The sequence below is a fragment of the Scyliorhinus torazame genome, chromosome 24, assembly GCF_047496885.1.
Source record: "Scyliorhinus torazame isolate Kashiwa2021f chromosome 24, sScyTor2.1, whole genome shotgun sequence".
NCBI lineage: Eukaryota > Metazoa > Chordata > Chondrichthyes > Carcharhiniformes > Scyliorhinidae > Scyliorhinus > Scyliorhinus torazame.
The window spans coordinates 48,643,942-48,668,654 of NC_092730.1; the positions used below are offsets into that span (position 1 = coordinate 48,643,942).

Genomic DNA, 24,713 nt, shown 5'->3' on the forward strand with positions numbered 1-24,713 from the left:
CTGAGGGAAATGTCAATGTCAGCGCCCAGGTCAGCGAGGAAACAGCGTTCTCATTGCAGCAGCACCTCCATCTGGGAGTGTGAGCAAAGAGGCTCAGAGATCATGACTGACTCGGGGGGAGTTCAGGGAGAATCGGGGGCTGTTTGCAAGAGGCGCAGCGGAGCACGATCTTGTTCCGGGACTTGGAGTGGGTGGGGGGTGGGGGGCGTGGAGGGAGAGCTCTTTCTGGGCCTGGCTTATTGTCTGATTCTGGGTTAGGATTTGGAGAGTATTTTCTTTCTTTTACTGATTGGGGGCAGCACGGTGGCATCGTGGTTAGCACGGTTGCTTCACAGCTCTAGGGTCCCAGGTTCGAATCCCGGCTTGGTCACTGTCTGTGCGGAGTCTGCACGTTCTCCCCGTATCTGCGTGGGTTTCCTCCGGGTGCTCCAGTTTCCTCCCACAGTCAGATGTGCGGGTTAGGTGGAATGGCCATGATAAATTGCACTTAGTGTCCAATACTGTCCAACAGCGCACATGGGCTGGTTTAGCACACTGGGCTAAATCGCTGGCTTTTAAAGCAGACCAAGTGCAGGCCAGCAGCACGGTTCAGTTCCCGTACCAGCCTCCCCGAACAGGCGCTGGAATGTGGCGACGAGGGGCTTTTCACAGTTACTTCATTTAAAGCCAATTTGTGACAATAAGCGATTTTCTTTTCATTTCACATGGTTAGGTGGGGTTACTGGGTAAGGGTGGAGGCGTGGAACGCTCTTTACAAAGATGGGCTCGATGGACCGAATGGCCTCCTTTTGCACTATAAATTCTGTGATTATCAGTTGAAAGAATAGATTGATCTATCATTGGCCTCATCTGACCCTGATTTACAAGAGATTTGCTTTCTTCCCCCTAGTTCAACAGATGAAGAAATGAGTTCCAAGAACAAGATGATGATTCCTCATGTGCCGCCATCTCCTTCTAACTGACAGTAAGTACAATATTAATCCAACATTGCAGAGACACAGACACAACATCAACTCCACCGTCACAGAGAACAGAAGCAGTCACACTCACATTGACCTCAAGTCCCAGATAAACATGTCCAATCCAACAGTGATACACGAGAGGGCAGGTGGGATATTTTTCCACAATTCGTCCTCCCTCCATATCATGGAACGTTGGATCAACTTGTTGTGATAACAGCTTTTCATCTGTAAAGTAACCAGTAGAGTATTAATTAGGTATAGTTTCAGCAATCAATGTGGATGTAATCCATTTGCACTTTTTTTGCACCTTAGTGCAAAATACATAATAATAATCGCTTCTTGTCACAAGTAAGCTTCAATGAAGTTACTGTGAAAAGCCCCTAGTCGCCACATTTCAGCACCTGTTCGGGGTGGCAGTTACGGGATTGAACCCGCGCTGCTGGCCTTCTTCTGCATTACAAGCCAGTTGTTTAGCCCACTGTGCTAAACCAGTCCCTGGTTTAACTCGAACGATCTCCGATATAACGGTACAGTGTCATTTTCATGAGACGTGGATACAGATCATTTGTTATATCAATATTATCACTAAAAGTAATAATGGAAGATCAATATTGAACAGAAAATTCACCATTAACTCAGAACAGATATTGACAAGAACAGAAAACACAATAAAATCATGCTCATCAGAGAGGTGGACAGCTAGAGATTAAACCCAGAATCCTCTAACAGAGATAGACAGCTACAAATGCAAGCACACAGAACAGAGGCAGAGAGTTATAGAATCAAATTGATTTTTCGCTAACACATGACCCATAACAGAGACAGACAGCTACAGTGGAAAACACACACTCTCACACACATTCAGACACCAACAACTGAGCAGAAAGCAGTAAAATATGCCATAGATCATACACAGACAGTGAGGGTAAAACACACTCACACATTCTCCCACAGTAAGCAGTAAAATATGCATTATCTATTACAGAGAGACAGTGAGGGTAAAACACACACTCATATTTTCTTATGCACATGTTCACTCACAAGTAACTTAGCAGTAAGCACAACATAAGCATTATATATCGCAGAGTCTGAGGGTGAAACACACACACACCAATCACTGAGCATTAAGCAGTAAAATATGTTGTATAGAGCACAGAGTAACAGTGAGGTTTATACACACTCACGCACACTCTTTCTCTCATACACTCTCTCTCTCACACACACACCCATGCACTGTCTCTCCCACAGACACTCACAAATCCAGAACATAGTAGTAATCAATAAAATATTAATTATATATCACAGAGAGACAGTGAGGTTAATACACACGCACTCACTCACTCACTCTCTCTCTCTCTCACACACCAGTCACTGAGCAGGAAGCAATTAAATATGTGACATATATCACAGAGATACAGTGAGGGTAAAACATGCACTCACACTCTCTCTCACATACACACTCTCTCGCCAACACACCAGTCACTGAGCAGTAAGCAATAAAGTATGCGATATATACCACAGAGATAGTGAGGGTAAAATATGCATTCACTCTCTCACTCACACGCGCTCACTCAGACAGTCACACAGCAGTAACTGAGCAGTAAGCTGTACAATATGTGTTATACACCATAGAGAGACAGTGAGGGTAAATCACACACTCGCGCTGTCTCTCACACACTGTCTCACATTTTACTGCTTACTGAGCAGTAAAATATTTGTTACATATCAGAGAGAAAAAGTGAGGGTAACACGCGCACACACACACTCTGTCTCTTGCACACACTCTCAGACACAGTCACACACACTCACAAACACTCTCTCTCTCATAGAAACCCTACAGTGCAGAAGGAGACCATTCAACCCATCGTGTCTGCATTGACCCTCTGAATGAGCACGTCACGCTAAGACCAATCTCCCACCCTCTCCTTGTAACCCCACCGAGGGTCAGTTTAGCATATCCAAACCCCATAACTTGCATATCTTTGGACTGTGGGAGGAAACCGGAGGAAACCCAAACAGACACGGAAGAATGTACAAACTCCACACAGTCGCCCGAAGTCAGAATCAAATCCAGGTCTCTGAAGCTGTCAGGCAGCAGTGCTTACCACTGTGCTACCCTGCTGCCCATCAGCAGCACATCCACTTTTCACCCTGTTGCTCTCTCACGCACATACACAAACACTCACTGTCCCTCACACATACAGACTCTCCCTCACACACACTCTCACTCCCTCACACACACACTACCTCACACACACTCTCACTCACACTCACACACTCTCACTCACACTCACTCCCTCACACACACTGTCACTAACACTCACTATCTTACTTGCACACTTTCACTCACACTCACTATCTCACTCACACGCTCTGTCACACTCCTTCCCTCTCACTCACACACTCTTGCTCACACTCACTCCCTCACACACACTCAGACTGACACTCACTATCTCACTCACACACTTTCGCTCACAGTCACTATCTCACTCACTCCCTCTCACACACACACTCTCTCTTGCACACTATCTCACTCACACACTCACACATACTCCCTCTCACACACACTCACTCCCTCTCACACACACTCACTCCCTCTCACACACACACCATCTCACTCTCACTCTCATTTATGCTCACTATCTCGCACATTATCTCACTCCCTCTCACACATACTATCTCACGCACACACACGCTATTTACTGAGCAATAAGCTGTATAATATTTGTGATGTATCACAGAGAAACAAAGAGGGCAAAACACACACACAACTGTCACACACACTTACGCTCTCTCTCACACAAAGATGCTGCTTCTCTCTCTCACACACTCTCTCTCTCACACACACTCAGTCACTCTCACTCACACACATACCAGTCACTGAGCAGTAAGCAGTTACATTTGTGATATATATCGCAGATACATAGTGAGGGTAAAACACACACACACACACCTGTAAGAGTAAAATATGTGTTATATATCACAAATACATAGTGAGGGTAAAACACACACACACCTGTAAGAGTAAAATATGTGTTATATATCACAGATAAATAGTGAGGGTAAAACTCACACACACACCTGTAAGAGTAAAATATGTGTTATATATCACAGATACATAGTGAGGGTAAAACACACACACACCTGTAAGAGTAAAATATGTGTTATATATCACAGATAAATAGTGAGGGTAAAACTCACACACACACCTGTAAGAGTAAAATATGTGTTATATATCACAGATACATAGTGAGGGTAAAACTCACACACACCTGTAAGAGTAAAATATGTGTTATATATCACAGATACATAGTGAGGGTAAAACACACACACACCTGTAAGAGTAAATACTGTGTTATATATCACAGATACATAGTGAGGGTAAAACACACACACACCTGTAAGAGTAAAATATGTGTTATATATCACAGATACATAGTGAGGGTAAAACACACACACACCTGTAACAGTAAAATATGTGTTATATAATCACAGATACATAGTGAGGGTAAAACTCACACACACACCTGTAAGAGTAAAATATGTGTTATATATCACAGATACATAGTGAGGGTAAAACACACACACACCTGTAAGAGTAAAATATGTGTTATATATCACAGATACATAGTGAGGGTAAAACACACACACCTGTAAGAGTAAAATATGTGTTATATATCACAGATACATAGTGAGGGTAAAACACACACACACCTGTAAGAGTAAAATATGTGTTATATATCACAGATACATAGTGAGGGTAAAACTCACACACACCTGTAAGAGTAAATAATGTGTTATATATCAAAGAGAGACAGTGGGGGAAAATACACACAGGCTCACACACACACAATCTCATACAAACTCATACCCCAGTAACAGAGCAGCAATCACTAATATATGTGTTATATATCAAAGACAGTGAGGGTAAAACTGACAGCCAAACTCACTCACACACACACACACACACACACACACACACAACAATAACTGAGCAGTAAGCAGTAAAATGTTATATATCATAGAAACAATGAGGATAATACTCACACTCTCTCACTTACCCACTCTCACTCACCAGTAAATGAACAGTAAGCAGTACAATATGTGTCCTATATCACAGAGAGATATGGAGGGTCAAACACACTCTCACACACCAGTACCTCTGTGAATCAATCTTATCATAAACTTTCTTGTCACAAGTAGGCTTACATTAACACTGCAATGAAGTACCTGTGAAAATCCCCTAGTCGCCACATTCTGGCGCCTGTTTGGGTACACGGAGGGGGAATTCAGAATGTCCAAATTACCTAGCAGCATGTCTTTTGGGACAATCGACCCATGAGTGCGTGCAGTAACCTCACTGTCTCTCTGTGATATATAATGAATATTCCACAGCTTATTGCTCAGTTACTGGTGTGAGGGAGTGTGTGTGTGTGTGTGTGTGTGTGTGTGTGAGAGAGAGAGAGAGAGTGTGTGAGTATGTGTGTACCCTCACTGTCTCTCTCTGCTTTATAACTCATATATTTCACTCTCTCACACATTCTCTCTCTCACACACTCGTACACTATCTCATTCACACACACCAGTAACTGAGCGGTAAAATATGAATTATATATCGCAGAGAGACAGTGAGGGTAAAACATACACTCACACTCTATTTCTCTGGCAAACACTAACTCTCACACACACTCACGCTCTCTCTCACTCTCTCTCTCACTGACTCTCTCTCTCACACGCACACCAGTCACTGAGCAGTAAGCAGTTAAATATGCGTTATATATCACAGAGGGACAGTGAGGGTAAAACACACACTCGCACATCAGTAACTGAGCAGTAAAATATGTGTTATATATCAACAGAGACAATGAAGGTACTCACACAGATTATTTCTCACACTCATACACTCACACACACACAGTGACACATTCAAAGGTGAGGGTAAAACACACACTCACACTCTATTTCTCTGGCAAACACTAACTCTCACACACACTCACACTCTTGCTCCCTCTCTCACAGACTCTCACACACACCAGTCACTGAGCAGTAAGCAGTTAAATGTGTTATATATCGCAGAGGGACAGTGAGGGTAAAACACACTCTCTCCACTCTCACACTTAAGTAACTGAGCAGTAAGCAGTAAAATATATTATATATGATAGCCAGATAGTGAGGATAAACACGCACTCCCACACCAGTAACTGAGCAGTAAAATATGTGAAATATCAGAGACAATGAAGGCAAAACACACACACTCACAAGCAGACTATATCTCATACTCATACACTCTTGCACACACAGTGACACATTCTCTCGCACACACTCACACATACTCTGATATTCACACACACTTTGACACAAGAGTAACTGAGCAGTAAGCAGTAAAATATGCATCATATATCACAGAGACCGTGATGGTAAAACACACTCTCACTCTCTCGCGCGCACACACACACACACACACACACACCGGTAACTGAGCAGCAACAGCAAAATATGTTATATATATCAAATAGTGACAATGTCAAATACACATAGGCTCACTCGCTCACGCACCCACTCCCCCTCTCACGCACCCACTCCCCCTCTCACGCACCCACTCCCCCTCTCACGCACCCACTCCCCCTCTCACGCACCCACTCCCCCTCTCACGCACCCACTCCCCCTCTCTCTCTCTCTCTCTCTCACGCACCCACTCTCTCTCTCTCTCACGCACCCACTCTCTCTCTCTCTCACACCCTCTCAAACATACCTGTAACTGAACGGCAGACACTAATATATGCATTATATATCACAGAGGCAGTGAGGAGAAAACTGACTCCCACGTGCACACACTTCTGCTCACACTTTCTATCACACACTCACTCACCGCACTCCAGGAACTGAACAGTAAGCTGTAAAATATGTGTTATACTTCACTGAGAGTCTCACACACTCTCTCACTCACACACACACTTACACACCATTAACTGAGCAGTAAGCTGTAAAATATTTGTTGTATCTCACCGCGAAACAATGACGCAAAACACATCCTCACACTCTCACTCGATCATACAAACACTATCTCTCACTCACACTCAAGCTCTCTCACACACGCTTAGGCTCTCTCACGCACGCTCAGGCTCTCTCACGCACGCTCAGGCTCTCTCACGCACGCCCAGGCTCTCTCTCGCACGCCCAGGCTCTCTCTCGCACGCTCAGGCTCTCTCACGCACGCTCAGGCTCTCTCACGCACGCCCAGGCTCTCTAACACACATCCAGGCTCTCTCTCGCACACGCAGGCTCTCTCACGCACACCCAGGCTCTCTCACGCACACCCAGGCTCTCTCACGCTCACCCAGGCTCTCTCACGCACACCCAGGCTCTCTCACGCACACCCAGGCTCTCTCACGCACACCCAGGCTCTCTCACGCACACTCAGGCTCTCTCACGCACACTCAGGCTCTCTCACGCACACTCAGGCTCTCTCACGCACACTCAGGCTCTCTCACGCACGCCCAGGCTCTCTCTCGCACGCTCAGGCTCTCTCACGCACGCCCAGGCTCTCTCACGCACGCTCAGGCTCTCTAACGCACACCCAGGCTCTCTCTCGCACACCCAGGCTCTCTCACGCACACCCAGGCTCTCTCACGCACACCCAGGCTCTCTCACGCACACCCAGGCTCTGTCACGCACACCCAGGCTCTCTCACGCACACCCAGGCTCTCTCACGCACACCCAGGCTCTCTCACGCACACCCAGGCTCTCTCTCGCACACCCAGGCTCTCTCACGCGCACTCAGGCTCTCTCACGCGCACTCAGGCTCTCTCACGCACACCCAGGCTCTCTCACGCACACCCAGGCTCTCACGCACACCCAGGCCCTCTCACGCACACCCAGGCTCTCTCTCTCACACACACAAGTCACTGAGCATTAAGCAGTTAAATATGCGTCTTGTATCGCAGAGGGACAGTGAGGGTAAAACACACTCTCGCCACTCTCACACTTCAGTAACTGAGCAGTAAGCAGTAAAATATGTTATATATCACAGAGAGACAATGACGGTAAAGCACACACATACTCTCTCCCCTCACACTCCTGAAGACTATTTCTCACACTCACACACTCTGTCACACGGACTGACACACACTCTTGCACACAGTCCCTCACACACTCTCAGACTCTCACATATTCACACACTTTCTGATACTCACAAACTCTCTGACACAACAATATCTGAGTAATAAGTAGTAAAATATGCATCATACATCAAAGAGAGACAATGAGGATAAAATACACATAAGTGCACTCTCTCACAAACACACATACATGCTCGCACATGCATTCTCACACATACACACTTTCACACACACATGCACGCTTATTCTCACACACATGCTCTCTCACACACATGCGCTGTCTCTCTCTCTCTCACACACATGCTCTCACATACCAGTAATGAGCAGCAGACACTAATATATGCATTATATATCACTGAGACAATGAGGGGAAAACTGACACACACACACACACACACACAAACGTTCGCTCTCACACTCACACTCTCTCTCACACTCACACTCTCTCACACACACACACACTGAAAGTAAGCAGTAAAATATGTGTTATGTATCAATGAGAGACAGTGAGGGTAATACACACTTTCGCACACATTCATGCCGACTCTCTCGCACACACGAACACACACTTACTCATCAATATCTGATCAGTAAGCAGTAGAATATGTGTTATATATCATAGAGTGACATTGAAAATAAAACACACGCACACATACTCACATTCTCTCACTCTGACACACCAGTAACTGAGCAGGAAGCAGTAAAATATGCATTATATATCACAGGGACATTGAGGATAAAACTTACACACACACAAACCGCTAACTGAGCACTAAACTGTAAGTATGCATTATATATCACAGCGAGATTGGGAGTCTGACGAACAAGGCAGATGAAGTGAGAATCTGGGGTTTGATGTATTTGCTGTCACTGAATCACGGTTGGGAGAGGGGAAGGATTGGGAGCTCAATATTCCGGCATATAGGATCTCCAGGAGAGATCGGGCAGGAGGTAAAAGGGGCGCGGGTGTCACAATTTTGATCAGGGAATGAATGACATCAGTAAGGAGAGACGGCATCTAAGAAGGCTCTTCAACTGAAGCCAAATGGGTATATCTTAAAAACCAAAAAGGAGCAATCACATTACTGGAGTGTTCTATAGTCCCCTAACCATCCGAAAGATATAGAAGAGCAAATATGTAGACAAATTTGAGAGAAGTGGCAAAGTAATAGGAGTGTGATAGTGGGATCAGTGGGGGATTCCAACTTCCCCAATATGAACTGGTGTAGTCATAGTGTGAAAGTTTAGAGGGAGCGGAATTCTTAAAATGCATCCATGAGAACTTTTTAAGCTAGTACGTAGAAGGACAGACAAGAGAGGGGCGGTCTTGGACTTCATTTTCAGTAACAAAGCTGGACAAGTGGTTGAAGTATCGTTGGGGGAGCATTTTGCAGACCGTGATCATAATTCATTAAGTGCAAGATAGTTCTGGAAAAGGACATGGATGGACCTCAGATCAAAGTTCACAAATGGAGGAAGGCTGATTTTAATAAGATCAGATATGATTTGGCCAGAGTGGATCGGGAGCAGACACCTTTCGGTAAATCTGTGACAGAACAGTGGGACACATTCAACAAGGAAATAGGGAGAGTACACGGCCAACATGTTCCAATCAAGAAAAGGGTGAGACCAACAAATCCAGTCAACCATGTATATTGAGGGATATACAGCGTTGGATAAGTAGAAAAGGGGGGGGGGGCCTGTGGGAGATATCGAGGGCTCAAAACAGCAGAAGCGTCACAGGTGTACAGAATGTGCAAGAGGGAACTTAAAACGGAAATTAGGAGAGGAAAAAGGAGACGTGAAAGGATACTTGCAGGTAAAATGAAGTTGTTTTACAAGTAACCACTCAGGTTAGACTGATTGGTCTGTAGTTTCCTGGTTTATCCTTTCCTCCCTTCTTCAATAATGGTACCACCTTGGCAATCCTCCAGTCCGCCAGCGCCTCTCCTGTGGCCAGAGAGGAATTGAAAATTATTGCCAGTGTCCCTGCTATTTCCTCACTCAGCAGCCTGGGATACACTTCATCTGGCCCTGGAGCTTTGTCTACTTTGAAGCCTCCCACTCAGAACCTCCTCTCTGTCTATATTAATCTCTTTAGCTTTATGACAGTCCTTCTCCCTGATTTCTATACCCACACTGTCCTTCTCACGGGTGAACACTGACACAAAGTACTCATTTTAAACCCTACCTACATCCTCCGGTTCCACACACAAGTTACCACTGTGCTCTGTCATGGGCCCTACTCTGTACTGAATTATCATTTTACCTTTAATGTGGAAACTATTGGAAGCAATTCTGAGACACAGAATTAATCTGCATTTGTAGTGGCAGGGATTAATCAGGAACAGTCAGCATGGTTTTGTTCAGGGGAGGACATGTCTGACCAACTTGATTGAATTTTTTTTAAAGAGGTGAACAGGTGTGTAGATGAGCGAAATGCATTTTGACGTAGTCTACTTGGACTTCAGCAAGGCTTTTCATCAGGTCCCACATGGGAGACTGATAGCGAAGGTCAGTTTCTATGGGACATAAGGAAATTTGGCAAATTGGATCCAAAATTGGCTGAGTGGTAGAAAGCAGAGGCAGTTGGTGGAGGAGTGTTTTTCTGACTGGAAGACTGTCCAGTGGGTTCCCACAGGGATCAGTGTTGAGGCCCTGGCTGTTGGTGGTTGATACAAATGCTTTAGATATGAATGTAGGAGGGTTGATCAGTAAGTTTGCAGATGATATGAAATTTGGTGGGGTGGTAAATGTTGAGGAGGATAGCCTCCGAATACAGGAGGACACAGATGGACTGATCAGTGGCAATTGGAATTCAATCTGGAAGAGATGCAGTTGGGCAGGACAAACAAGACAAGAGAATACATGATAAATGGCAGGACGCTGGGAGGCACGAAGGACCGGAGGAATCTTGGTGTGCATGTACACCAGTACCTTAACATAGAACAGTTGGATACAATGGTTAAGGAAGCCTATGGCAGTGTGTATCAAACTTTTTAACCGGGGTCCCATTTTTACCAACCTCCCATCCTTCGGGACCCTCGCTGGGCGGCCTTTGCGACCATCTCCGGCTGATCTTCACGACCCACCATTTTCACTTGACTTTAATGTGACAGGTGGGCCTGCTCGGTCCCCACGATCTCACTTGCTTTGTTATTCAATGTTACATTTCTGATAATGACTCCAGCTGATGATTGAAGATCTCACTGCATCCATTGAAAAAAATACAGAGGTTTGTCCTCGAACTCGCCCTGCTTAGTCTTCAAACGTCTTTGACATTTTGAGGGTTTTAAACTTTCATTTGCCAGTAATTCCCTGTATGTAACACCCATGAAATTTGACTCCTGATTGCAGTGGCACAATTTATATACCCACCCCTCAAATACTCATCGTTGTGCTGCTTTGTTCCTGTTTTCAGCTTCTTCATGGGTTGTTCACCAGAGGCCCTGGAGTTCACTCCAGCACTGCTGGCAGCTGCAAAATGGAGGAATCTCTCTCGGGCCCAGAACACGTGATGTCAGCGTACGGGGCGTTGACCTGCTCTCTGCCACTGCTTCCGGTGGGAGGACTCCAGAATTTGCTGATTAAAAACTGGCCTGGGACAGCGCGCTGACGTCAGGAGCAGCCAGACCCCTTGCTGAGCTCCGGACCTGCGCACTACTTGACAAGGCAGGCATGCGCGGAATGGCCGACAATCTCAAACGGCCATCACGGTCGGCATTTGTAAACACTAGACGTGACCATTGGCCATTCCTCCCGCGATCTGCATCACCAGCACCCTCCTGAAACTTGCCAGAGATCCACCCACAGGTCACGACTCTGAGCTTGAAAACCCCGGGCCTGTGCTATCCTTGTCTCTATTAGCCGAGGCACAGAGTTTAAGAACAGGCAGGTTATGATGGAACTGTATAAAACATTGGTTAGGCCTCAGCTGAGTAATACGCACACTCAAACTGTATCACTGTATCACAGAGTGAGTAAATCCCACACTCACACAATGTATCAGAGAGAGAGTAAATTCCACACATACACACTGTATCAGAGAGAGTAAATCCCACACTCACACACGTTATCAGAGTGAGTAAATCCCACACTCACACACTATATCAGAGAGTGAGTAAATCCCACACTCCCACACTGTATCAGAGTGAATAAATCACACACTGTATCAGAGAGTAAGTAAATCCCATACTCACACACTGTATCAGAGAGTGAGTAAATCCCACACTCACACACTGTATCAGAGTGAATAAATCACACACTGTATCAGAGAGTGAGTAAATCCCATACTCACACACTGTATCAGAGACTGAGAAAATCCCACACTCACACACTGTATCAGAGAGTGAGTAAATCCCACACTCACACACTGTATCAGAGTGAGTAAATCCCACACTCACACACTGTATGAGAGAGTGAGTGAATCTCACACTCACACTGTATCAGAGAGTGAGTAAATCCCACACTCACAAACTGTATCAGAGAGTGAGTAAATCCCACATTCACACACTGTATCAGAGAGTGAGTAAATCCCACACTCACACACTGTATCAGAGAGTGAGTAAATCCCACACACACACTGTATCAGAGACTGAGTAAATCCCACATTCACACACTGTATCAGAGACTGAGTAAATCCCACATTCACACACTGTATCAGAGAGTGAGTAAATCCCACACTCTCACACTGTATCAGAGAATGAGTAAATCCCACAACCACACACTGTATCAGAGTGAGTAAATCCCACACTCACACACTGTATCAGAGAGTGAGTAAATCCCACACTCAGACTGTATCAGAGAGTGAATGAATCTCACACTCACACTGTATCAGAGAGTGAGTAAATCCCACACTCTCACACTGTATCAGAGAGTGAGTAAATCCCACATTCACACACTGTATCAGAGAGTGAGTAAATCCCACACACACCCTGTATCAGAGAATGAGTAAATCCCACATTCACACACTGTATCAGAGAGTGAGGAAATACAACACTCACACACTGTATCAGAGAGTGAGTGAATCCCACACTCACACTATATCAGAGAGTGAGTGAATCCCACACACACACTTCTGGATAACTGGGGCTCTTTCTGGGGAAGGTGGGACCTCTACAGACAGGATGGTCTACATCTGAACCTGAGGGGCACAAATATCCTGGGGGGGAGATTTGTTAGTGCTCTTTGGGGGGGTTTAAACTAATGCAGCAGGGGCATGGGAACCTGGATTGTAGTTTTAGGGTAAGGGAGAATGAGAGTATAGAGGTCAGGAGCACAGATTTGACGTCGCAGGAGGGGGCCAGTGTTCAGTTAGGTGGTTTGAAGTGTGTCTACTTCAATGCCAGGAGTATACGAAACAAGGTAGGGGAACTGGCAGCATGGGTTGGTACCTGGGACTTCGATGTTGTGGCCATTTCGGAGACATGGATAGAGCAGGGACAGGAATGGATGTTGCAGGTTCCGGGGTTTAGGTGTTTTAGTCAGCTCAGAGAAGGAGGCAAAAGAGGGGGAGGTGTGGCGCTGCTAGTCAAGAGCAGTATTACGGTGGCGGAGAGGATGCTAAATGGGGACTCTTCTTCCGAGGTAGTATGGGCTGAAGTTAGAAACAGGAAAGGAGAGGTCACCCTGTTGGGAGTTTTTTATAGGCCTCCTAATAGTTCTAGGGATGTAGAGGAAAGGATGGCGAAGATGATTCTGCATATGAGCGAAAGTAACAGGGTAGTTATTATGGGAGACTTTAACTTTCCAAATATTGACTGGAAAAGATATAGTTCGAGTACAATAGATGGGTCGTTTTTTGTACAGTGTGTGCAGGAGGGTTTCCTGAAACAATATGTTAACAGGCCAACAAGAGGCGAGGCCACGTTGGATTTGGTTTTGGGTAATGAACCAGGCCAGGTGTTGGATTTGGAGGTAGGAGAGCACTTTGGGGACAGTGACCACAATTCGGTGACGTTTACGTTAATGATGGAAAGGGATAAGTATACACCGCAGGGCAAGAGTTATAGCTGGGGGAAGGGCAATTATGATGCCATTAGACGTGACTTGGGGGGGATAAGGTGGAGAAGTAGGCTGCAAGTGTTGGGCACACTGGACAAGTGGGGCTTGTTCAAGGATTAGCAACTGCGTGTTCTTGATAAGTATGTACCGGTCAGACAGGGAGGAAGGCGTCGAGCGAGGGAACCATGGCTTACCAAGGAAGTGGAATCTCTTGTTAAGAGGAAGAAGGAGGCCTATGTGAAGATGAAGTGTGAAGTTTCGGTTGGGGCGATGGATAGTTACAAGGTAGCGAGGAAGGATCTAAAGAGAGAGCTAAGACGAGCAAGGAGGGGACATGAGAAGTATTTGGCAGGAAGGATCAAGGAAAACCCAAATGCTTTCTATAGGTATGTCAGGAATAAGCAAATGACTAGGGAAAGAGTAGGACCAGTCAAGGACAGGGATGGGAAATTGTGTGTGGAGTCTGAAGAGATAGCCGAGATACTAAATGAATATTTTTCGTCAGTATTCACTCAGGAAAAAGATAATGTTGTGGAGGAGAATGCTGAGCCCCAGGCTAATAGAATAGATGGCATTGAGGTACGTAGGGAAGAGGTGTTGGCAATTCTGGACAGGCTGAAAATAGATAAGTCCCCGGGACCTGGTGGGATTTATCCTAGGATTCTCTGGGAGGCCAGGGAAGAGATTGCTGGACCTTTGGCTTTGATTTTTATGTCATCATTGGTTACAGGAATAGTGCCAGAGGACTGGAGGACAGCAAATGTGGTCCCTTTGTTCAAAAAGGGGAGCAGAGACAACCCCGGCAACTATAGACCGGTGAGCCTCATGTCTGTAGTGGGTAAAGTCTTGGAGGGGATTATAAGAGACAAGATTTATAATCATCTAGATAGGAATAATATGATCAGGGATAGTCAGCATGGCTTTGTGAAGGGTAGGTCATGCCTCACAAACCTTATTGAGTTCTTTGAGAAGGTGACTGAACAGGTAGACGAGGGTAGAGCAGTTGATGTGGTGTATATGGATTTCAGCAAAGCGTTTGATAAGGTTCCCCACGGTAGGCTATTGCAAAAAATACAGAGGCTGGGGATTGAGGGTGATTTAGAGATGTGGATCAGAAATTGGCTAGCTGAAAGAAGACAGAGGGTGGTGGTTGATGGGAAATGTTCAGAATGGAGTACAGTCACAAGTGGAGTACCACAAGGATCTGTTCTGGGGCCGTTGCTGTTTGTCATTTTTATCAATGACCTAGAGGAAGGCGCAGAAGGGTGGGTGAGTAAATTTGCAGACGATACTAAAGTCGGTGGTGTTGTCGATCGTGTGGAAGGATGTAGCAGGTTACAGAGGGATATAGATAAGCTGCAGAGCTGGGCTGAGAGGTGGCAAATGGAGTTTAATGTAGAGAAGTGTGAGGTGATTCACTTTGGAAGGAATAACAGGAATGCGGAATATTTGGCGAATGGTAAAGTTCTTGAAAGTGTGGATGAGCAGAGGGATCTAGGTGTCCATGTACATAGATCCCTGAAAGTTGCCACCCAGGTTGATAGGGTTGTGAAGAAGGCCTATGGAGTGTTGGCCTTTATTGGTAGAGGGATTGAGTTCCGGAGTCGGGAGGTCATGTTGCAGCTGTACAGAACTCTGGTACGGCCGCATTTGGAGTATTGCGTACAGTTCTGGTCACCGCATTATAGGAAGGACGTGGAGGCTTTGGAGCGGGTGCAGAGGCGATTTACCAGGATGTTGCCTGGTATGGAGGGAAAATCTTATGAGGAAAGGCTGATGGACTTGAGGTTGTTTTCGTTGGAGAGAATAAGGTTAAGAGGAGACTTAATAGAGGCATACAAAATGATCAGGGGGTTGGATAGGGTGGACAGTGAGAGCCTTCTCCCGCGGATGGATATGGCTGGCACGAGGGGACATAACTTTAAACTGAGGGGTAATAGATATAGGACAGAGGTCAGAGGTAGGTTCTTTACGCAAAGAGTAGTGAGGCCGTGGAATGCCCTACCTGCTACAGTAGTGAACACGCCAACATTGAGGGCATTTAAAAGTTTATTGGATAAACATATGGATGATAATGGCATAGTGTAGGTTAGATGGCTTTTGTTTCGGTGCAACATCGTGGGCCGAAGGGCCTGTACTGCGCTGTATTGTTCAATGTTCTATGTTCTATGCATCAGAGAGTGAGTAAATCCCACACTCACACACTGTATCAGAGAGTGAGTAAATCCCACACTCACACTGTATCAGAGAGTGAGTGAATCCCACACTCACACTGTATCAGAGAGTGAGTGAATCCCACACTCGCACTGTATCAGAGAGTGAGTGAATCCCACACTCACACACTGTATCAGAGTGAGTAAATCACACATTCACACACTGTATCAGAGAGTGAGTAAATCCCACACTCACACACTGTATCAGAGTGAGTAAATCCCACACTCACACACTGTATCAGAGAGTGAGTAAATCCCACACTCACACACTGTATCAGAGAGTGAGTAAATCCCACACTCACACTGTATCAGAGAGTGAGTGAATCCCACACTCACACTGTATCAGAGAGTGAGTGAATCCCACACTCACACACTGTATCAGAGAGTGAGTAAATCCCACACACACACACTGTATCAGAGTGAGTAAATCCCACACTCACACACTGTATCAGAGAGTAAATCCCACACTCACACACTGTATCAGAGAGTGAGTAAATCCCACACTCACACACTGTATCAGAGAGTGAGTAAATCCCACACTCACACACTGTATCAGAGAGTGAGTAAATCCCACACTCTCACACTATATCAGAGTGTGAGTAAATCCCACACTCTCACACTGTCAGAGGGAGAGCAAATCCCACACTCACACACTATATCAGAGTGTGAGTAAATCCCACACTCTCACACTGTCAGAGGGGGAGCAAATCCCACACTCACACACTTTAGAACATAGAACAGTACAGCACAGAACAGGCCCTTCGGCCCTCAATGTTGTGCTGAGCCTTATTCATAACCAAAATCAAGCTATCCCACACCCTGTCATTCTGGTGTGCTCCATGTGCCTATCCAATAAGCGCTTGTAAGTTCCTGAAGTGTCCGACTCCACTATCACAGCAGGCAGTCCATTCCACATCCTAACCACTCTCTGAGTAAAGAACCTACCTCGGACATCCCTCCTATATCTCCCACCCTGAACCTTATAGGTATGCCCCCTTGTAACAGCTACATCCACCCAAGGAAATAGTCTCTGAACGTCCGCTCTATCTATCCCCTTCATCATCATATAAACCTCTATTAAGTCGCCAGTCATCCTCCTCCGCTCCAAAGCGAAAAGCCCTCGCTCGCTCAACCTTTCCTCATAAGACCTATCCTCCAAGCCAGGCATCATCCTGGTCAATCTCCTTTGCACCCTTTCCAATGCTTCCACACCCTTCCTGTAGTGAGGAGACCAGAACTGCACACAATACTCCAAATGTGGTCTCATCAGGGTCCTGTACAGTTGCAGCATAACCCCACGGCTCTTAAAGTCAAGCCCCCTGTTAATAACGACTAACACACTATAGGCCTTCTTCACGGCTCTGTCCACTTGAGTGGCAACCTTCAGAGATCTATGGACATGTACCCCAAGATTTCTCTGTTCCTCCACACCCCTCAGAACCCTGCCGTTGACCCTGTAATCCACATTCAAAATGAATCACCTCGCACTTATCAGGGTTAAACTCCATCTGACATTTTTCAGCACAGCTCTACATCGTATCAATTTCTCTTTGCAGCCTACAACAGCCCTCCACCTAATCCACTACTCCACCAATCTTGGTGTCATCAGCAAATTGACTGACCCACCCGTCAGCCCCCTCCTCCAAGTCATTGATAAAAATCACAAATAGCAGAGGACCCAGCACTGATCTCTGTGGTACACGGCTGGTAACTGGTCTCCATCCTGAAAATCTTCCATCCACCACCCTTCGTCTTCTATGTGATAGCCAGTTACTTATCCAATTGGCCAAATTTCCCTCTTTCCCACACCTCCTTACTTTCTTCATGAGCCGACCATGGGGAACCTTATCAAACGCCTTACTAAAATCCATGTATACGACATCAACTGCTCTACCTTCATCTACACACCTAGTAACCTCCTCAAAGAATTCAATCAAATTTGTGAGGCAAGACTTACCCTTCACGAATCCGTGTTGACTATCCCGGATTAAGCTGCATCTTTCCAAATGGTCATAAATCCTATCCTTCAGGACCTTTTCCATTACCTTACCGACCACCGAAGTAAGACTAACCGGCCTATAATTACCAGGGTCATTCCTATTCCCTTTCTTGAACAGAGGAACAACATTCGCTGCTCTCCAGTCCTCTGGCATGGGCAGGGGCAGCACGGTAGCATAGTGGTTAGCACAATTGCTTCACAGCTCCAGGGTCCCAGGTTCGATTGCCGGCTTGGGTCACTGTCTGTGCGGAGTCTGCACGTTCTCCCCGTGTGTGCGTGGATTTCCTCCGGGTGCTCCGGTTTCCTCCCGAGTCCAAAGATGTGCAGCGGCTGGTTTAGCACACTGGGCTAAATCGCAGGCATTTAAAGCAGACCCAGGCAGGCCAGCAGCACGGTTCAATTCCCGTACCAGCCTCCCTGAACAGGCATCGAAATGTGGCGACTAGGGGCTTTTCACAGTAACTTCATTTGAAGCCTACTTGTGACAATAAGTGATTTTCATTTCATTTCATTTTCAGGTTAGGTGGATTGGACATGGTAAATTGCCCTCAGTGTCTAAAATTTGGGTTACTGGGTTATGACGAGACGGTGGAGGTGAGGGCTTGGGTAGGGTGCTTTTTCCAAGGGCCAGTGCAGACTCGATGGGCCGAATGGCCTCCTTCTGCACTGTAAAATCTATGTCAGTGGACACTATCAACGTGGACAATAGGGACCCAAAGATCAAAGGCTCTGCAATCTCATCCCTTGCCTCCCAAAGTATCCTAGGATATACCCCATCCGGCCCGAGGGACTTGTCGACCCTAAGGTTTTTCAAAATTGCTAAAACATTCTTCCTTAGAACATCTACCTCCTCCAGCCTACCCGCCTGTATCACACTCTCATCCTCAAAAACATGGCCCCTCTCCTTGGTGAACACTGAAGAAAAGTATTCATTCAACGCCTCTCCTATCTCTTCTGACTCCATGCACAGATTCCCACTACTGTCCTTGACCGGCGCTAACCTCACCCTGGTCATTCTTTTATTTCTCACATAAGAGTAAAAAGCCTTGGGGTTTTCCTTGATCCGACCTGCCAAGGACATCTCATGCACCCTCCTAGCACTCCTTGGCCCTTTCTTTAGGTCTTTCCTTGCTACCTTGTAACCCTCAAGTGACCCAACTGAACCTTGTTTCCTCATCCTTACATACGCTTCCTTTTTCCTCTTGACAAGCCATTCAACCTCTTTTGTGAACCATGGTTCCCTCACACAGCCATTTCCTCCCTGCCTGACAGGGACATATCTATCAAGGACACGCAGTATTTGTTCCTTGAACACGCTCCACTTTTCATTTGTGCCTTTCCCTGACAGTTTCTGTTCCCATCTTATGCTCCCTAATTCTTGCCTAATCGCATCACAATTACCCTTCCCCCAATTATAAACCTTGCCCTGCCGTATGGCCCTATCCCTCTCCATTGCAATAGCGAAAGACACCGAATTGTGGTCACTATCTCCAAAGTGCTCTCCCACAAACAAATCTAACACTTGGCCCGGTTCATTACCCAGTACCAAATCCAATGTGGCCCCACCTTTTGTCGGCCTATCCACATATTGTGTCAGGAAACTCTCCTGCACACACTGTACAAAAACTGCCCCAACCTATAGAGGTTCCAATCAATATTTGGAAAGTTAAAGTCAGCCATGACAACTACCCTGTGACCTCCACACCTATCCATAATCTGTTTTGCGATTTCTTCCTCCACATCTCTATTACTATTTGGGGGCCTATAGAAAACTCCTAACAACGTGACCGCTCCTTTCCTATTTCTAACTTCAGCCCATATTACCTCAGTAGGTAGATCCCCCTCGAACTGCCTTTCTGCAGCCGTTTAACTATCCTTGATTAACAATGCTGCTCCTCCACCTCTTTTACCACCTTCCCTGCTCTTACTGAAACATCTAAACCCCGGAACTCCCAACAACCATTCCTGTCCCTGTTCGAACCATGTCTCCGTCATGCCCACAACATCGTAGTCCCAGGTACCAATCCACGCTCCAAGTTCACCGATCTTATTCCGGATGCTCCTTGCATTGAAGTAGACTCACTTCAACCCACCTTCTTGTCTGCCGGTACACGCCTGCGACCTTGATACCCTCCTCAGTACCTCACTACTCTCAGCTCTGGCTTCTGGACTACAGCTTGTTTCCCGATCCCCCAGACAAATTAGTTTAAACCCCCCTGAAGAACCGTAGCAAATTTCCCTCCCAGGATATTGGTGCCCCTCTGGTTCAGGTGCAAACCGTCCTGTCTGTACAGGTCCCACCTTCCCCAGAATGTACTCCAATTATCCACGTAACTGATACCCTCCCTCCTACACCATCCCTGCAGCCACGTGTTTATCTGCACTCTCTGCCTGTTCCTCAACTCGCTAGCACGTGGCAGCGGCACAAACCAGAGATGACAACATGGTTTGTCGTGGCTCTCAGCTTCCACCCTAGCTCCCGGAATTCCTGTTTTAAATCCCCGACCCTTCTCTTACCTTTGTCGTTGGTACCGATGTGAACCGCCCAATTTCAATACAGGTAAAAATAAAAAATTTAGCCAACAACCACTGCGCCCTGCACGATAACAGCAATCAGCTGTTATGGGCCCGCACAAACAATTTAAATCTTTACTCCTTACCCAGCAGTCACTCTGTCCTCACTCCGACCGAATTCAGCTGCAAACCCCCAACAGTAAATTTTTAAAAATTTACTCCCCTTAACAAGCACTCACTCAGCAACCACTGCGCCCCACACGATAACAGATTTATATGAGACTGAGTAAATTCCACACTCACACACAGTATCAGAAAGTGAGCAAATCCCACACTCACGCACTGTATCTGAGAGTGAGTAAATCCCACACACACACTGTATCAGAGCGTGAGTAAATTCCACACTCACACACTGTATCAAAAACTGATCAAATCCCACACTCACACACTGTATCGGAGAGTGAGTAAATCCCACACTCATACACTGTATCGGAGAGTGAGTAAATCTCACACTCACACACTGTATCAGAGAGTGAGTAAATCCCACACTCACACACTGTACCATATAGTGAGTAAATCCCACTCACACAGAGTATCAGATAGTGAGTAAATCCCACACTCACACACTATATCAAAAGTTGAGCAAATCCCACACTATATCAGAAGTTGAGTAAATCCCACACTCTCACACTATCAGAGTGAGTAAATACCTCACACACACACTGTATCACAGTGTGTAAATCACACACTCAAACACTGTATGAGAGAGTGAGTAAATCCCTCACTCACACATTGTATCAGAGAGTGAGTAAATCCCCCACACACACACTGTATCAGAGTGGTCTTTCCCCATTGCGCCTTGTGAGCAAATCCCACACTCTCACATATTACAAGACACTCACAGTTGCTGAAGGAATCCCAGACTGCCGCATAATCCCTCTCACCGACAGCTAGGTGATTTTACCCGTTGGATCTTTACACATTGACGAACTGGGACTGAAGACATTCTTTCTGAAATGGATTTCCTGTTTGTAGTAAGAAGGTTTCTGATTGGTGCAAAATCCTTAATCCGATTGGTCTGTTGTTATATCCAATCAAATAAACAGAACATAACTGGCTGTCCTCGTTTTCACAATATCCAATCACAATCATTCCTTTCCCCATTCCTCATTAGCATAGATGTGAGGCTCTGTCTATTTCATCAGCGCTCGGAAGGGGTTTGCTTTATTTCTGGGTGATACTGACGATGGCTGATGAGAAGAAACCAACATCGAAACCAGCTTCCAAAAAGGGAGCCAAGAAAGTCATTAAGAAACCGGCAGTAAAGGGCGGCAAGAAGCGGCGACGGTCGAGGAAGGAGAGTTACTCCATCTACATCTACAAAGTGATGAAGCAGGTTCACCCCGACACCGGCATCTCCTCCAAGGCCATGAGCATCATGAACTCGTTCGTCAGCGATATTTTCGAGCGCATCGCGGGTGAGGCTTCCCGCCTGGCCCATTACAACAAGCGCAGCACCATCAGCTCCCGGGAGATCCAGACCGCCGTGCGCCTGCTGCTGCCCGGGGAACTGGCCAAGCACGCCGTGTCGGAAGGGACAAAGGCGGTGACCAAGTACACCAGCTCCAAGTAAAACTCCACAATGGACTCAAAACCACCCCAAACACAACGGCTCTTTTAAGAGCCACCCACAATCTCTTTGAAAAAGCTGCACCATCTTTTCCCGCATTGACTTGATGAGAAATCTCTTTGTGGAGGATAGAGATTTGTCCCGTTCCAGAATGTTGTGAATGTGGCTTCATACCCGCCCGTCACAGTCACTTTCACACAGAAGAGAATCAAACTGAATTGAGGGCGGATTTTAAACCCAGTCTGGCATTTGTGACGGACAATGAGGAGAAATACAATTTCAGGAGGGAATTATTTAAGTTTAATAACCATATTCAGATTTTACAACTGGTGAGTTAAATTAATCAAATTGTTTTTTTATGTTTCCTCTGGGGTGATCTGGGCGCCGCTTCATGAATCCTGTTTTCCCAGTGAGCTGAGATTTGCTGCGTTTTAAATTGATGAACGGGGTGTTATTACCGCCGGTTACAGATAAGAGGTTGACAAATTCAAACTGTTCCTAATATAGCGCCTGGAAACTGGGATTGCAAAATATAATAAACCGATCACAAAGTGAGATTCAAATCGTTTCCTGAACATTTCACTGCAGTGAAATTGGCGGGATTTTGGAATTTGAAAACATCAGCCAATCAAATCCTACTATGTCGTCTCCCTTGGCCCTGTGATTGGTTAGTTATTGAATTGACAAGTGTTAACCAATCAAAGCTGGAGACTTGCTGTTGATACTGAAAGCGGTTTCAATGATTATTAATTGGGATTAAACTGATGAAATCTGTAACTTCTTCCGGACTGTACTTGAGATTTAAAATATAATTTGTTTCCACAGACAAATACCAGAATATTCTGAAGATGAATAAATGTGGTGTTTCCTCCACACAAGTTACAGGGAAGAGTGTCGCCAGCTCCTTCCCACACACAGTCCATACATTGTCACTGACAGAGGAAAGAGACAGAGACAGGTCATCAGTTCCACAGTCTCAGGCAGCAGAAATAGTTCCAGAGACATATTTTCAACCCATCAATCTAACAGAGCAGGAGAGACAGACGCTGTGTCCATGTCACCCTAACGGGGGCCTCATAAATCCCAGTCCAAATTCTCACCCACTCTCATCATTACTGTATCAGATCCACAATAGCACAGCCTTAGTGAAATAATAAATATCAGAGAAAACTGACACGTGATTGCCGGTTAAAAGTTACACAATTAACCTTAATAATGTACTCTGAGATTCGAGTTAAATACCAGTCACATCGCGCAATAGGGGGTTTAGAAGTGGCTGCACAAATCCCCAGAGTGTGTCCTCACAAATACATTAGCTGCAAACCCAAATATCTGCTACATTCTCAGATTGAGATATGTTGAAAGCGACAAAGATACAAACTCTGATTCTCGTTTAAAACTCACCCAATTTATGAAAATAAAAGATACAATCTCATTTCGATATCTATGAACTGAGCTGTAACTTGCAAACTATTACAAAATCCTCACTCACTCTGTTCCAGATGGAAGACACTGTAGCGATTCCAGACTGTGGTCCATTTTACATTCATGTCAAAATTCTGACTCCGAATCAGACGGAGTGTCAGAGATCAAATCAATGTGTACAACCTGAGTTAAACTTCCAGAGCAATCCAGTATCAGATTGAAGGTTACATTATTTTTCACTATTGTGTTCTGATATTAAATGCTCACGTTGTTTGCTTAAAACCTCCCACATCAGTTGTCTCTTTCTGTGCTGGAAATTTACGTGGAATGAATGCAAATTTATAAACAGTCCCAGAGATTGAAGGTCACATCCTCAATCCCATCCTCACAGTGAGTCACGAAGCCTGACAGATACAGGATTATTCTCAAACACATGTTCAGAGTAAGTTACAGCAGCCATACCTCCAAGACCTGATCTGTAACAGTTTCAGACTCACAGAATAACACAGTGTCCCCTCGTGACATACCCTTCTACTGAGTTGAACAGGTGCGCCCTATCCGCCCTGTCTCTCCCCATTATAAACTTGTACTCTTCGATCAGGTCACCCCTCCGTCTTCTCTGTTCCAGCAAAAAAAATCAAGCCTATCCAACCTCTCTTCATACCTTAAATGTTCCATCCCAAGCAACATCCTGCCGAATCACCTCTGCAACCCATCCAGTGCAGTCACGTATTTCCAAAATGTGGTGACCAGAATTGCACACGGTACTCCAGCTGTGACCTCCCCAACATTCTATACAACTCCACCATGACCTCTCTGTTTCTGTAATCTGTGCCCGGATTGATAAAG

The 24,713-nt window shown here is 45.7% G+C and overlaps 1 protein-coding gene across 1 annotated transcript; it reads left to right on the plus strand.

Annotated features, from left to right (window-relative positions):
• The first annotated feature begins 890 nt into the window (after positions 1-890).
• On the plus strand, positions 891-24,150 carry LOC140400051 (histone H2B-like). The gene is made up of 2 exons (XM_072489533.1): positions 891-964; positions 21,984-24,150. The coding sequence occupies exon 2, from the start codon at positions 22,056-22,058 to the stop codon at positions 22,440-22,442; it is 387 nt and encodes a 128-aa protein (XP_072345634.1). The 5' UTR covers positions 891-964; positions 21,984-22,055; the 3' UTR covers positions 22,443-24,150.
• The last annotated feature ends 563 nt before the right edge of the window (positions 24,151-24,713 follow it).

Bases quoted from the DNA above. Each gene is read 5' to 3' on its own strand.
- LOC140400051 (XM_072489533.1), top strand. From the start codon at position 22,056: ATGGCTGATGAGAAGAAACCAACATCGAAACCAGCTTCCAAAAAGGGA.